Raw genomic sequence first — 15,107 nt, forward strand, 5'->3', positions numbered from 1 at the left:
AGACAATCAAGAGAAGGGCAAAAAGAGTTAGAACAATTAATCAACAGAATTGTAACACTTTTATGTTTTCAGAAGTGAGCGATTCTTCAGACTGTGAAAACTGAATGGTATGGCAAGGTTCTATTTAAGTAGCTAAAATAATTTTAACAGCTTCTTGATTATGAAAACCCGAACCCAATAGTTGTGAACCTTCCTAAAATATTTAACTTTACTCATCCTCATTTGAATCAACTTGTTTTTCCAATTATCTTCAGCAGCTAATTTTCAAAAATCACTACTTTGATGATTTAGGACTCCAATTAAAAAATCTTTATATAAAAGCTCATTTATTAAACCTCTGTACACAACAATGAACAGGTATGTACAGCAAGTTTACATGAAGGATGACGTTACAAAAGATACAGTGGTAATTAAAACGGACCCACATAAATAATTTATAAAAATATTTGAAATGGTGAAGATAATGCTGGTAAATCCCTGATTACTTTCATCCAATTGCCAGGATTTTGACGTGGGAAATCTTAAGGTTAGACCTCTTTAAAAACATTCTGAATATATTAAACTTATCTACAGGATAATTAGCAAAATGTATAAAGTATAGATTATTGTACAAAGGACAGATATAAAAAAAAATAATCACCAATCCACCTGAAACTCAATGACTATATAAATCTTAGCCAAAGTAATGAATAGCAAACTGCAAACTCATCTTTTTAGTTTCATGTATTGGCATGTAAAATGTTCTTAACAAATCAACAGTCCTGTTATTCCTTAGTGGAAGGATGCAATTTGGGAAAATTCTTCTGTATTTTCTGGCCATGTTGTCGGTCCTGGTCAATATGGAAGCTCTGCCCTGACTTCAGTTCCAAGGAAGAACAGGGTAGGGCTGTATTTGTCTAGATTTTCTCCTTCCCACAAAAGCATTAGGGAAGTTATCAGAGTTTGTAAAATTGGAGGAGAGAGAAGGAAGCAGGGATTTGGACAAAATGAAACAAAGGAAGACCAGTTAGGATGAAGTCTTCTTCTTTTGCTGGTTTCTTGGGGAATTTTTTAACACGCTTCTTATTCGTAGATAAACACCTGTTGATTCTGCCATATTTTCAAATTCAAATGGTGTTATGCCTACAGCAAACTTGCTCATATCAGGAACAAGACTGGAGTTTTTTGCAGATGATTCAATGTTTGTTACCACTACATTACCATCTGTATTTTCTCCATCGTTAGCCTCATGGTTGGGAGCAGGCATGGTGTTATCCAGCAAGCCTTCAGAATCTGTATTATCAGGATTTTCCTTTAAGTTAAGTAAACTATCTCCTGGATTAGGACTAGTTATAGAGTGTTCATTTTCTGGTATCTGTTCACTGATGTCAGAAAACCTAGTTTCCACTGTAATCACCTTATCAGCTGACCTTACTTCTGCAACAAGATCTACTTCATTCCTAGATGGTGATGATGCAACAGAATTCCCAGTTAAAGGTGTATCAACAGGAATATCCGAGTCACTGTTTGTGCTTTCTGCCTGCTCTAGTGCTGCCCAGATTAATCGCTGCTGTTCCTCTAGCTCTTCCAAGGTCAGAGTATCCTCATCCATGACTGAGTCCACTATTTTTGGCTGAGAAATATCACTGGAAGAATTCAATGGTGGAGTAGTCCTAGGAAGAGGAGGGCAGGTGGGTGTTGAAGGTTGAGGTGGTGTAAGATTTAGTGGAGGTGTTCCTCGTGGTAAAGGAGGAGGACTTGACATCGATGGACAGCCAGGTGGCAGCGGAGGTTGGAACTGAAAACTGTTATGAGTTTGGGATCTTTGTGACACTTCCAGATCTAGAAGCAGATTGAAAGACATCTATTAGAATCTGAAATCTGACTAGAACAAGATTCAAAGTGCCAATACTCTGATTAACTAGCAGACTTATGTCTTCTTATCCTTGGTTTTCAGCTGAGCTAGAACAAACTTTTTGAAGGTTTTAATATCCACTGAAATGACGTTTTGGGGGATTTTAGCCCTGTTAGTGATTAAAAAAAAAAAAAAAAAAAGATAAAATACTCTTGAATGTATCAAGAACAAACTTATTCCACACTGAGACGTGCTGCATGCTGAAGGATTTCCTCATAGGAAATCCAAAAGGAAAGCCACAAGTTTCTCCAGCTATTCCAACATTCAAACAACACTGTTAAGTCCTCCTCCTCATTTTTAAGAAGTTGTGGGCTTGCAACTTCCTACATTATTTAATCCAAACATTTAAGGATTTGGAGGTCTTCATAACAGAAGTTTCTTCAGGATACACCCAAAGTGAAGAGATCAGAATTTGTAACCGAACAATTGTTCTGAGGACATCTGAAACCACCTGCTTGATATTGGAAGATATAACAATCACAGCAACAGAGAATGCTTATTGTAGAGAGCCCCAAATGCAAATATAGTAGGACACTGCTGGCACATGTTAGCAATTACATTAGTTACCACTGTAATGAATACTAACATATTGGTTTCTCTTTATGAACACTGACATTTAAATTCAGAGCAATTTTTTTAAAATAAAAATTGAAACTAGGAAAAAAAATGCAGAAAAACTACCAGAATCTAGGTCCATGTCAGCTGGTGGTACCTCCAAATTGTCTTCTTTTCGTCGTTTTGAATGATGAGAGCTTGACTGAGATGCAGCCCTTTTATTGATAGATTTTGGACTTTGCTGAAGAGAAATTATCCAGGAAAACAAAAGAAATTAGAATTGTACAAGGTAACATTTCCAGCTATAAGAACTTATTTCAAGCAATTTCATAATTATACAATCATTTGGTGACCCAGTGTGTAAACTAGACATTGAAGTTTGAGAGATTCAATGCAATTGAACAGAACTGCAATCTTGTTCACGTTTAAGTGGCAGAAGACTGTCTGCATTCCTAATACAGAATTACAAGCAAATTTCCACCTGGACACCTAGATCTTATGAGACCGTCACCATGCAAGTATTACATGTCCCTTCCTGGCAGGCTTAGAATTTATTGTTTAATTCCATATAGCCTTACACTTTGGGACTGAGAGCAGAGCACACATCTTCCATCCTTAACTGGAAGTATTCTGCAGTACAAAACACTAGGCTAGAATCTTCTTCGAGAAGACCTGAGAATGATCCAGGACAGGACTACCATGTATTTTCTGAAGTCACTATAATAAGATTACTGTAAATCACGACTATGGCAAGTATCCTTTTCACTTATTTGGGAAGTCTGGACCTAAGACGTTTTTTAGGCTGTAGAAGTTTACAGCAACCTTTTCCACAACTGTTTATAAAATACTGCACAATTGATATCTGCTTATATTAATTGCAATAATGGAATTTCTTCTAAAGATGATGCTCCTTTTTGTTAGAACAGATAAGCCAAGCATCAGCATTTCACATCTGGTAGTGTCATAAAGAAAGTCTATCCCCTTCTGCAAAAAAAGGAAGATATAAACAAGAGATCATCATTGGCTACGCTAACTACAAGAAAACTTTTTTTTTTTGCGAATAACAATGAGATATATTCACCGCGTGAAAATTAGAAAGGTAGTTAGCAAAAACATCCTTCTGTTGAGATGGCTGCATGGGGATGGAACCAAACATCTGCCATTCCTACAGAAAAAAAAAAAGAAAAAGAGAAATAATGTTGCATATGGTTGGCTAGTAACATGACAGAGAAACACTGAGTAATTAGATGAAGATAAATTCAAGTTCTCATCAAAAGCCTCATTTATCAGAGTAAATAGATCCTTAGTAGGAACTTCTGGCAAACCAAAGTACTCTCACCTGTGAGCCCAAATAACTGATGCAATGCACTATGACTGGGCAGTAGGAATCATAATTAAAAATAAATCATCACCTTTAAGAAATGTCTTATTAACTATTTCATAGCAACTACTCTTCAACATTTGTAACACAACTACAAACTTCCCATTGAAATAACTGTTCAGACAAAAACGTCTTACTTTGAAAAACTGTTAATTTTTAGTGAAAACCAGAAAAAACCCGCAAGGACAGAACTTTTGTTCAGAACACTGAACGAAAAAACACATTTGGAGGCCACGGAATGGACAAACACAAAGCTGCCAAAGAAAAAAGAACAAGTGCTTCTTTTTAACGTAGTGATGAATTTCACTCCTAACAGCAGGTTAAAATACTTTTGAAAATAAAAGTTCTGCAGCAGCAGCCACAGGAGATTCCTTGTATGCTCTATGCTTAAGAGGTCTTCTGATATGGCTCCTTTTGTTCTACTTGTTACAAAGCTTCGCAGAGATTGTGCACTGTTTTGATGTAGTTTTCTACAGTTGAAATTATATCTACGATAACACCCACAGTCATTTTCATATTCATGAACATTCAGAAAATTTAGATGTATGGAAGGAACAGGCATTCACGTGTGAAGTTTTGTGTTTAAAAAAATTAACTATCCTGCTGGGTCTCATAATGGAAATAATCGCCACAGAAGCACTGTAAACCCTACCCACAAGGGTTGACAGATATCAAACAGATGGACGTCATGTCAATTACCCCATCAGCCCCCAGCCCTGAACCAGGTGGTTAAAAAAAGAGCCTATTGAAAGACAACTGTCAGATGCAGAATACAAAATGTTAAACTCATCTAAAAGCAATTAGTTTTACTCTGCATGTTGTTTAGAAGGCAGAGGACAGCCACTTACATCTGGGATCCCACTTGGAGTGGATATATTAAAGCCTGGATAGTTTATCAATTTAGATACATCATAAGTGATGCGTTTTCGTTGATGAGATCCTTCATCTTCTGTTCCACCACCACCTATAACAAAATAATTATTATTGATGCTAATTAAGAACATTACTGAAATATAAACAGGATTTAAGAACAGGTTCTTGGTTTTTGGAATGTAAGTATTGATAGAAGGCTTTGTAATCCACAAAGGCAGTAACAGTGACCAAATCTTTCAAATACATGCAGGAAGCTTCCCCAGAGACCTAACTACTATGCTCATACTACTACTCTTCATGTACCATTACTACGCTCAGAATTTGGCATCAGGACTGTTCTCCGAGATGCCGCATAAATGTTGGTCATTAGTAAAAGGCTGGTAAATTACTTGATAAGTTGGGTTTCAAGAAATGTATTCTTTGCTTGTTGGTGGTCTTCTTACTCTTACAAGTTATTGAACTTTAGAAGATATTAAGGTGTCCTTCATAAAATGTAAAAAGAGAGAAGCTTATTAAAAAAAGACGAAATTTGACAATAGGCTATTTGCAAGTCTTGCAGTTTCACAGAAACTCCACATTCTAATATCAAGGGTCGATTAGAATGAAAAACACACTGACAAAAGAGCCTTCATCTATGCAATCCAATCGTTATAAAAGTTGTTTCACTGTCACAGCATAGCTAGACGAAAGGGGAATACTTTTGTGTGACCTTAGAAAACTTGATTTACAACTTTCTCACTCTTCCATGAGGAAGATGAAGGTTTACAAATTAGGTATTTCATTGTCTCCAGAATAGCATACAGCCAGTAAATAGCCTGCATACTGAAAACTGCATTCCCGCACCACATTCCTTACCTTTTCCATCATAAAGCGCAAGTCCCGAATGCTCCATTTCAGCCTCCTTAAGCCAACCTGGAGGATAACCCAGCTGACGCATGCGATATATAAATGGAGGAAGACTCTTATCCGTGACACCAAGTGCATCTTGAAGTTCCCCACTAAGTTAAGACAACAAACAGAAAACAAAATTTCCTCCAGTAAAATACATAACTGAGTTTTGACAAAAGGAAGGTATGAAGGAAGTTATGAACATTTTGTGGAATTTTAAATTATCAAGTTAAAATAACTTAGGTTTAGCTTAAACTATATTGCTTGCCAATCCCAGATATAACAATTTTATGTCACAACCAGCTCTGATGTTAAAGATAACTTTTAACATTTTCATTTCTCCATGCAAGCGTACATATGCTTAAACATTTTCTGAGAATTAATTCTACACTGAGAACAACTTACTTGACTTGTTACTTCTGATTCATGGCCTTAACTGTAGCTATCACAACAGGAAAGGTGGAACTTAATGCTACACTAAATTTACCAATGATTTCTTTGGAGACTGCTACAGCCATATTATTATTTTTTAAAACATTTGAGTAGAGAGAAAAAGACACTCAAAGCTCAAAAGTTTCAGAATCTTGCATTCATTTTTAGTTTATTAGGAACATAATATATTTGCAATTTGATTAGCCAAAGAGTAAAGTTTATCTCCCTACATTAGGGGAAGTGCCACGGGAAAGGGTAGGACTCTTAAGCTAGCAATGAGCCTTCATTTGAAAAATATCTGTGCAATTTAGCAAATTTGAACATAATACGCCCATCGATAGGACTAGCAGATGAACTTATAGAACTCTGGAAAGTAACATTTGGCACTCCAAAGGTAGAAAAGGTATTCCAGAAAAGCAGTGCAACAGCTAATGGAAGGAAAAGAGATACCTAATTACTCCCGGTTTAAATTTTCCAAACCTCTCTTCTACTTCTTCTGCATGATAACGCTGCTGAAAATTCTGATTGCTCGCTTCACCACAAGCTTCCATAAACTCCTTTCTCTTCTCACTTATACGAGCTGCATTTCGTGGCTTAAAGATAATACAATTGGGAAGTTTAGGTTTGGACAATTTACAATTTATGCACTCCTTCACCCAACATAAAACTTGTACTTCTTGCCCTCAGCATGCTTCATCATTTATCACCCAGCCATGGGATACAACTACAGTTGTAATGAACACTAGATAGTAAAAAACCAAGAGTATCTGCATTGGAGCTAGCAGAGCTCTAAAACAAGAGGGAAGACTGTTCAAACTGAAAAATGTCCCTCCATAAATTAAAGGAGGGACTCAAACCATTATCCTACAAAACTAATTTATGTTCTGATTTAGCATGTTAGAATTTATAAGTATGAACAGTATAATCTAATCAACAGAGATAAATAACCATGTGTACATCCTGACCCCAATGCATTTTTTTTTTTTAATGGTGCAGTTACACTGAAACTTTTATTGGAGAGCAGCAGTCTTTTGAATATCATTGTAGACTTTACCTTTGGACAGTCTTTCATTTGATGGTCTTCAGAACCACAATTGAAACAATGAGGTTTTGGCCTGCTTAAAAAATGCACAAGAAATTAAACCTGAAAACCATTTTGCAACGTTAAATGCACTTAATTATTTTAAATCTTGTTAAATTTTAGTTTTAGACTTAGAAAGAAAAAAACATAAGCATTGCTTGCTGATTTCATATGCTGTCTTCTGCTTCTCTTCAAATGACTACTTAATGTCAACCTTCAAAACAGAGTAACAGAATATTGTTTATTTGACAGTCCCAACGAGAACACAAATGAGCAAAACACAGGCACAGCACTGAGGGGCAGGGATAATACGTGACGGAAGGTGGAGAGGAAGAAAACAAAGAAAGAAAGAGAACTAAAATTATAGTGGAAAAGTAGTACTTCCAGGCAGAAATTCAGCTTTTATATCCTGTATAATAAAGATCTATTCCTTTAAGAGGGAATAGAATAGTCATAGAATAATTCAGGTTGCATCTCAGATCTCTAATCCAAAAGGTGGGTCAGCTATGAGATCAGACCAGGTTGCCCAGGGCTTTACCAGTTGGGTCTTGAAAATCTCTCACGATGGAGACTGCATAAGCTCTCTGGGCAACCTTATCCAATAGTTTACTGTCCTAAAGGTGGAAACGCGTTTCCTTATATCATGCAGCAGATAGCAGAGTAGTCACTGAAGGATTTCTGTTTCTGATTAAATATATAAATATTTGCTTAGATAGTGCCAATAAATGAAAACAAAACCTACGTAACTAAAGCTTATGCTACGGCCAGAGGAAGGGAAGATGTTAAAACAATACTTTAAACTCTGGAGTACAGATAAGGAACCCCTCAATTTAATATGCCTGTAGTACATTAATACCTCTATTTTTCTTTTTCTGATTGTATCATTAGAGGTCTGATCCTTTTTACAATACTGAAAATCAGTTACAAGTAAAAAGAAGAAGAGGAGGAGCATGACTACTTCTTTAGGAAGTCCACAGTTTGAACACATTATACAATATTGTAAAATTGTGCACTGAAAACCAGGAATGGAACTGCAGCTGGCTTCAAGTTGAATTTTCCTTGTAAACTCATACCATGCAAACAAACATTGTCAACGTACGGGGGGAAATCCCAATCTCTTAAAAAATTTTAGAGAAAGATGCTTTTCTGAACATTCATTTTTACTGAATTAGGATGGGAACCAGAAGTGGAGACAAAGGGGTGACACAAGGATGAGTGTCCAGGGTAACACCCCCTCAGACACACACACACTCCAACCTCTTGAAGCTTCTAATAAGAAAAAGTGAAGCACATCTTTTGCTTCATCTTTACATAGTATTCAAACAGCAACCTTCTGTGGTGATCCAAACATTACATCACCAACCCATATCATCAGCACAACACTTCAATCTGCTTTCCATTCAGATGGTAACACTTCTAATCAAATCAGAGCTTAACTCAGCATGCCCCTTTATCTTTGAAATTCCCACTAAAAGCTTTCCTGGTCTTCATTGCATCTGAAATCGGTGACTTTAGACACTATGAAGACCACCTCCCATAAAAGCTATACCATCAACTTTAACATCAGTGTGTCTTAAAAGCCTATAAAATAAGTCAGCGATTGTTCTACAAAACAGTAAGAATGATTATAGTACACCAGTGCAAGGATGACAAGGCAATCACTAAGAAGGCAAACAACAGAAGTAGTGAGCATAAACTTCAGAAAGTTTTTACACATTGATTTTAGGCCCTTCCTAAAGAAAGACAATAAACAAGAGAGACTCACTGACTGTGAAGCTCTGCACTGGTTTACTTAATTTGAACTCATTGCTCAAGTACGTTCAAGGGTTTAGGATACTGGGGAATAATCACAGTGTACATCTGAACTTTTCAGCTCAAAACTTTATATTTAAGAATAATACAAACCTTTTTGGTTTTACTTGTATTTCTTGTCCATCTAGGGAGAGAATCTGGCTGAAAACTTGCTGATATCTTTAGATTTCAATAAGGAACTGCTACTGGATGAAGCAAAATTTTAATCTTGTTTAAAGTATCAGTGAAAACCTAATAGCGCTTTGACTACAATACTGTCTCTTCTGGATGGATCCTTGATATGAACTCTATAGTATAAACTATAAAACTGTATCTATTATAAACTATTTGCTAAGATGGGCTTATGTTGTTTCCTCCTACCCAGTTTCTATCCAATAACCAATTTTGTTCTTTATCAGCACTTGCTAGAACTACAGTCCTCTTGCGTATAGGCAGAAGTTTCAAGCTAATAATTCTGATACACTGCACAGCAATCTTAATAATAACATATTTTGGTAGAGTTTTAAAAAAATACAACTCACTTCTCAAGTAAGTGCAGACAGGTCATATCATACGACTTGTATTTGGTTTTGGATTGGAATGTGTTAGCTGCTCTGCCCGTTTGTCTAAAAACATATAAGAAGACAAGAGGGCCGCAAGCAAACCAGCATGGTAAAAACTAAGAGGTTCTGTAAAGTTCAGAAGCACAGCAGTTTCCAGAATCTAACAGTTGCTTTTAAAAAGAAAAGCAGATGCCAGATACCAGTCAAACTGATGTGTTAATTGAGTGCAGTACTTCAGTCATTTAGAAGCATGGTACCCAATATACCATTTCACTCATAAGCGCTATTTTAGGCTTAATGTCATCTATGGGAGCTCTGAAGTAAGATGCAGTAAGTACATTTGAAGAACAATATCAAAGCTAAGCTGGCAGACATGAAAGTTTAGCCATGCTTAACTTGACACTTTAGCAAAAATTCCACTGTTAGGCATCTACTTCATTCACCTAGAGGTTGGGAGATAGTTCAAATATCATCTGGAGAATAGGATTGACTTAATGCACTATAAGAGAGACAGCTTTCTAAATGTAAAATCACAGTGCATAGACAGGCAAAGACAGGCAGAAGAAAACCCAAGTTAGCCAGCTTATAAATTTGCAATTTTCATTCAGATAGAAGTAGTTTTTTAACACTAGGAAGTGACCTTTATTACAAGCTTGATAACTAGATATTGCAGAAATGAACTGTGAAACTGGTTCTTGTTCTGACTCATTCTGGGGCAGAAGCAGTACTGGAAAACTGGAGAGATGAGATTACTTGAGAAATTTCTTGTCCAATTTCCTTTTATCGCAGAGGAGTACAATACTACAAAACACTTTTTCCAACGTTTCCCCTCAATCCCATCTTCCAAATACTGGCTTTAATAAACACTAAATAAAACTTTAAAAATGGATGCAAGTTAAGAGCATTCCATACTTAAACTTTATTAAAAGCCTTTCCCCTCTGGCTCCCGCATTTGAAAAAAAAAAAAAACAAAACACCTTACAGCATATTTGAGTTTGCCAAGCCCTTTTCTTCTCCCAAACAGCAGATTTTATAGAGGGAGAATGCTTATTAGTATCTGGAATGAGCTGTCATTCCAAACCTGATTGCAAACTGGCCCAGGAAATCCCTAAGGTCACAAGATATATTTATGGGGATAAGGCATTCACTCTTCCCAACCATGTGTCTTCTAAAAATCAGCAAGCCAATCATATCAAAATACATATATGTTTTGAGTAAAAAAAGCCATTAATTACTCAGTAAAACTTTTCATCTATAACAACTGATTTTGATAGAAATGTACAATCTACTGAACAAAATTTGAGTTCAATTTACCGACTGGCATTCTTTGGATTTGACAAACAGAAAAAAGCCCTTGTTTTAGTAAACAGGATACTTAGGTATTTCCCATCCTTCTGTCAGTTGTGGATTCTCATTTAATATAGGCTGTCCCAGTTTATCGAGACAAAAATTGGTAAAATACAGAACACTTCCTACAACCTGTAGAAAAAAAGTCAGAAAATTGTCAGAAACGTGTCAGTATTTAGGTCAGACTGGTAGCATTTCTATAAATTTACACTACTTGAAATACTTCCAAGGTTTTTTTTCCCCCGCTCTGTAAGAATTTACAAATAATACACACCCACACCTGTACAAATAAGTATTTTTCCCATTGATGTGGTCCAAACATGCTGAACTTAAGTGCTATTACACTGATAAATGAAATTTAACAAGATCTTATTTTAATAGCAGTGTATATTGAATATGTAAAATGAAGAGTCAGACCTACCATTGAAGAGTATATAGTCAAAAACTTACACTAAAAGCTTCTTTAATTTTTTTAACAGAATTTGAGCTTGTTGTTTTACAGTCCTCTTCTAAAAGAATACTGGAGGGCTGACATGAAAAGTAAAAATGCAAAGAATTAATTCAAAATAATAGTAAAAAGAAGAGCTCCTAAATTACTAAAGTATGTGAATTGCACAGAACATGGAATACAGCTTCCGTTCTTTCATGAATCATTAGTTAAACGGTAAGAAGGAGATGTCATAATGCTTTCCACAGTCCAAAGTATGACGCAGCTCATTTCTAATGTTTCCTTTGATGAGAAATATGCTGCATAAGAACATCTTTACTCTTATCTCAAAATCTAAGAGAAACATCAAGAGAAATGTGCCATTTCATCCTTTTATTCAAAGTGATGCTAAAAAGTGAATGTTAAGTAAAACTCAAAATTCTAAATGAAGAGAAGAAAATGGAAATTTCCAGATTCCGTTGTTCATCTGTGCTCTTATATATACTCAAGGTTGAGCCAAGTATGATCAGAAGAGCATACATTAAGTTTGTACCTTTTGGTCTTTTCTCAATTATTTAAACCAACTTATTACTTTGCTTTTATGCAAATTTCAATAGGAACAATTTTAAAGAAGCATTTTCATGGACAGAAAAGGATATTTTCTTTGACCTGGTCCTCTATTTTTGGAAAAAGTAGTTACACAACATTTGTTCAATAGTTACTTCATTTATGATTAGAAGGAAAAAACATCCAGAATTCCGCTATTTAGCAGTGTAATATTTCAAAAATTCCACTATAGAGATGCAAGAGAAGGAGCACCTAACAACAATTTGAGTTTTAAAGTACCTGTGGCTTAACATTGAAGTGCGTTTTCTCTTGTTCACCTCTCTTCTGCTCCTCATATTTCTGAACTAAATTAAAAACAAAATCTTCAATTTCTTGATGATACTGCCTGTAATGGAGTGAAGAAGTATACAGAGACAAAAAAATTAACAAGATTGAAACAAACCATGTGTCTTTTTTCTTTGTTTTACCATTTACTACTTTTAAGAACTTAGAAAAGGGGCAGTCAATTTCTCTCCTGTCCTCCTCCGAACTCCCACCAACATGAATAACATCTATTATTAGAGAACACCCTTATATTACTGTGGCAAAAAATCAAATCAGAGGCAGGGAAAATTTAATTTACTATATTTACCCACAACACTCATGAAACTCAAACTGCTATTCAGACTCGCTCCAAGTTCCTGGAAGTCATGCTTCATTTCATGATAAAAACAGATATTGCTAATGAAAGCAACAGATCTCCTGTCATATTGCTTGTTATCCTTTCCCTGCATCAAGCTTAACAAGTTTATGTTATTGAATAAAACATATATCCATCCTCTGGGCAAACACTAACATATTCAAACAAACAAACAAAAAAATCCCATTTCCTGTCAAGATTGCTTTTCCTTGGAAAGTACTTACTTAGAAATTACATTGTTCATAAATAAAATCTGTAACAGAGGTCCATCAAATTTGGAGTTGTCCACTGAAATCCCACTAGAAGAACAGAACAGAGACACAGACAATGGTTACCATTTTAACTTTACTGTAAATATCCCCCATCCGTTTTATCACAGCAAAGAGTCTGTAGTCCACAGAGAGAGAAAAGTTTGGCCAATACAAGTTCTGTTCTTTTAAGAAGTTCCTATTCACTTAAACAGAAATCATCCTCTTCCAAGCAAAGCAGGTGTCCTAGTGTGAGGTGGAAAGAAAACATAACAGAACACCACGCTACAGAATTTTTCTTTTAACTACAGTAAACTACTGTAAGATCTTATTTGTACGACCTCATGTTTATTCAACCACTTCAATGTACTTGTTCTCACTGCTGAACTTTACCAAAAACTGTCTTCTTAAAGACCATGTAAGTTTCATAAACAGACAGATACACACAAATAAAATTACAGGAATACAAACTAAGTTCTTGATACTCAAGTCTAAAAAACTTCAAGAATGCTAATGGCATTTTAGAAGCCCAACATCTGAACAGGGATGGGGACACACAAACAAAGTTTCTAAAAAATGTTGCAAAAGACATTGTCAGCTCAGGCAGCTATTACCTCCATTTCAAATGTATACAAACCATTTTAAGTCAGCATTAACGTACCTAGGACGAGTCAGAATATTCAGCTTCCTTTTAAGTTCTTGATGTTAATCTATTGTTAAGGAACATTACTTTCTTTGGAAGACACAGAACCACTCCTAAATTAATTAAAGGATCAAAACAAACAAAAAAAAACACCTAACAAGAATGCTAAAGAATGACAAATGTGGTTTCAGGCCTTCCTTTTCACTGCACAGAGGACTATTTACAAATCCACGTGTTGCTGAAGCAATGCAATAAAATGCAAAAGAACCCAAAACAAAAACAAACAAAAAAACCCAAAACAGATGACAAAGAGGATGAGCCGTGACAATCCAAACAGTATAATTCATTGTATGATCTATGGTTGAATTGTCAGATTTGCAGTATTTTATTTTTAAGACACGTACAATCATGACAAAAAAAAACCCAGTAAGGCACACATAACTTCTATGTAGAAAATAAGCCATAAAAACCATTTCAGATTCCACTCTGCTACAATATCTAACCCCAAATCCCTTTCGGGAACCAGTCGCGATTTAACACTTTAAAAGTATTCCTTGCTATGTTAAAAATGGATTTTCAAAGCGAATGTACAGCTATCTCTTTTCCCTAGAAAGGCAGAAAGCAGGAGTCCAACGTCATGCGTTTTAACCCTCACCGCAGCGCTCTAGTACTCAGCTGCCTCCTTTGCCAACTGAAGCGAAGCTGGCGCGGACCCGGTCATTCTGAGGATAAAAGTTTTCAGAGAAAACTTCCTCTTAAGTGACGGAAGCAGAAAGCAGGAAAAACCAGCCACCACCAGAGGCGGCCCAAGGCAGGGACCCGCCGGGGGGGGGGGGGGGGGGGAGACAGACTGCCCCCTCCCCGCCATGCTCAATCTTCGCCGTCCTTCAGGGCCCCGGCTGACGGGCGGAGACCGACAGGGCCTTCCCCCACAAAGGGCCAGGGCCTCCAGGAGGCGGGAGAAGCCGAAGCCCCTCCAGGCGAAGGTGGCCGCCAGCCCCCGGGAGGCTGGCCCGGAAGGGAACCGGCGGCAGGAGCGGCGCCTCCTTCCCCCCGCCCCGCTGCGCCCTCCCCGGAGCAGGCCCTGCCTCTCCCGTCAGGATATTCTCCGCCCGGAGGCGCCGCACCGTCTCCTCGCGGTCCCGCAGCCGCGCGTACAGCTCCTCCAGAGCTTTCTCGGGTCCCTCCTCCTCCTCGCAGCTGAGGCGAGGCGGTGGTGGCGGCCTATCCTCTTCCTCGAGCTGCTCGAAGAGCTCGCGGTCCCCGAAATCCACCTCAGCCGCCATCTTAAGCTGCAGCAGGAAGGGAGGGGCTTGGAGGGAGGGGGGGGGGGGGGGGAAGCTGCCGAGGGGGCAAAGGGCAGAAGGAGCCGCCGCTCGCAGCGGGAAGCGCCGGGCGGGCGGGCCCTCGCCTCGCGGCGGAGCCGGAGGACCACAACTCCCAGCATGCCACTGCGGCTGCCCACTATGGCGGCACCCGGCCCGGCGCGCTATGCGTGCTGGGAGATGTAGTCCGCGTTCTGCGGCCGGGCGCGGCGCCTTCCGGCGGCGCGGGGCAGGCCGGGAGCTGCAGCGTCCCCGACACGGCAGGCCCACGGCCGCCTCCCGGAGCCATTTGCTGCATTGCTCCTTTTTTTGTTGTTGTTTTTGTTCGGTTTTTTTCTTCTTCTTCTGAAAAAGATGCCCCATCCAAACTGCATCCTGCCCTGGAAAGGAGTCTGGCTCCCGGCAAGGCGCTG

At 38.0% G+C, this 15,107-nt stretch overlaps 1 protein-coding gene across 2 annotated transcripts; it reads right to left on the reverse strand.

The window, feature by feature from the left end:
* Positions 1–309: 309 nt before the first annotated feature.
* ZCCHC8 (zinc finger CCHC-type containing 8) lies at positions 310–14,655 on the reverse strand (the record flags this gene model as incomplete). Of its 2 annotated transcripts, XM_082491393.1 has the most annotated exons (14): positions 310–1,821; positions 2,576–2,690; positions 3,531–3,614; positions 4,679–4,794; positions 5,559–5,701; positions 6,474–6,616; positions 7,078–7,138; positions 9,010–9,075; positions 10,834–10,937; positions 11,256–11,333; positions 12,079–12,184; positions 12,703–12,777; positions 13,388–13,430; positions 14,475–14,655. In XM_082491393.1, the coding sequence occupies 14 exons, from the start codon at positions 14,653–14,655 to the stop codon at positions 1,007–1,009; spliced, it is 2,130 nt and encodes a 709-aa protein (XP_082347519.1). In that variant the 3' UTR covers positions 310–1,006. The 2 variants fall into 2 exon arrangements, with proteins under 2 accessions (XP_082347519.1, XP_082347518.1); XM_082491392.1 differs by lacking the exon at positions 14,475–14,655 and having other exon boundaries at positions 7,078–7,141; positions 13,388–13,503.
* Positions 14,656–15,107: the final 452 nt, after the last annotated feature.

Source organism: Vanellus vanellus (assembly GCF_965231255.1).
Source record: "Vanellus vanellus genome assembly, chromosome: 16".
NCBI lineage: Eukaryota > Metazoa > Chordata > Aves > Charadriiformes > Charadriidae > Vanellus > Vanellus vanellus.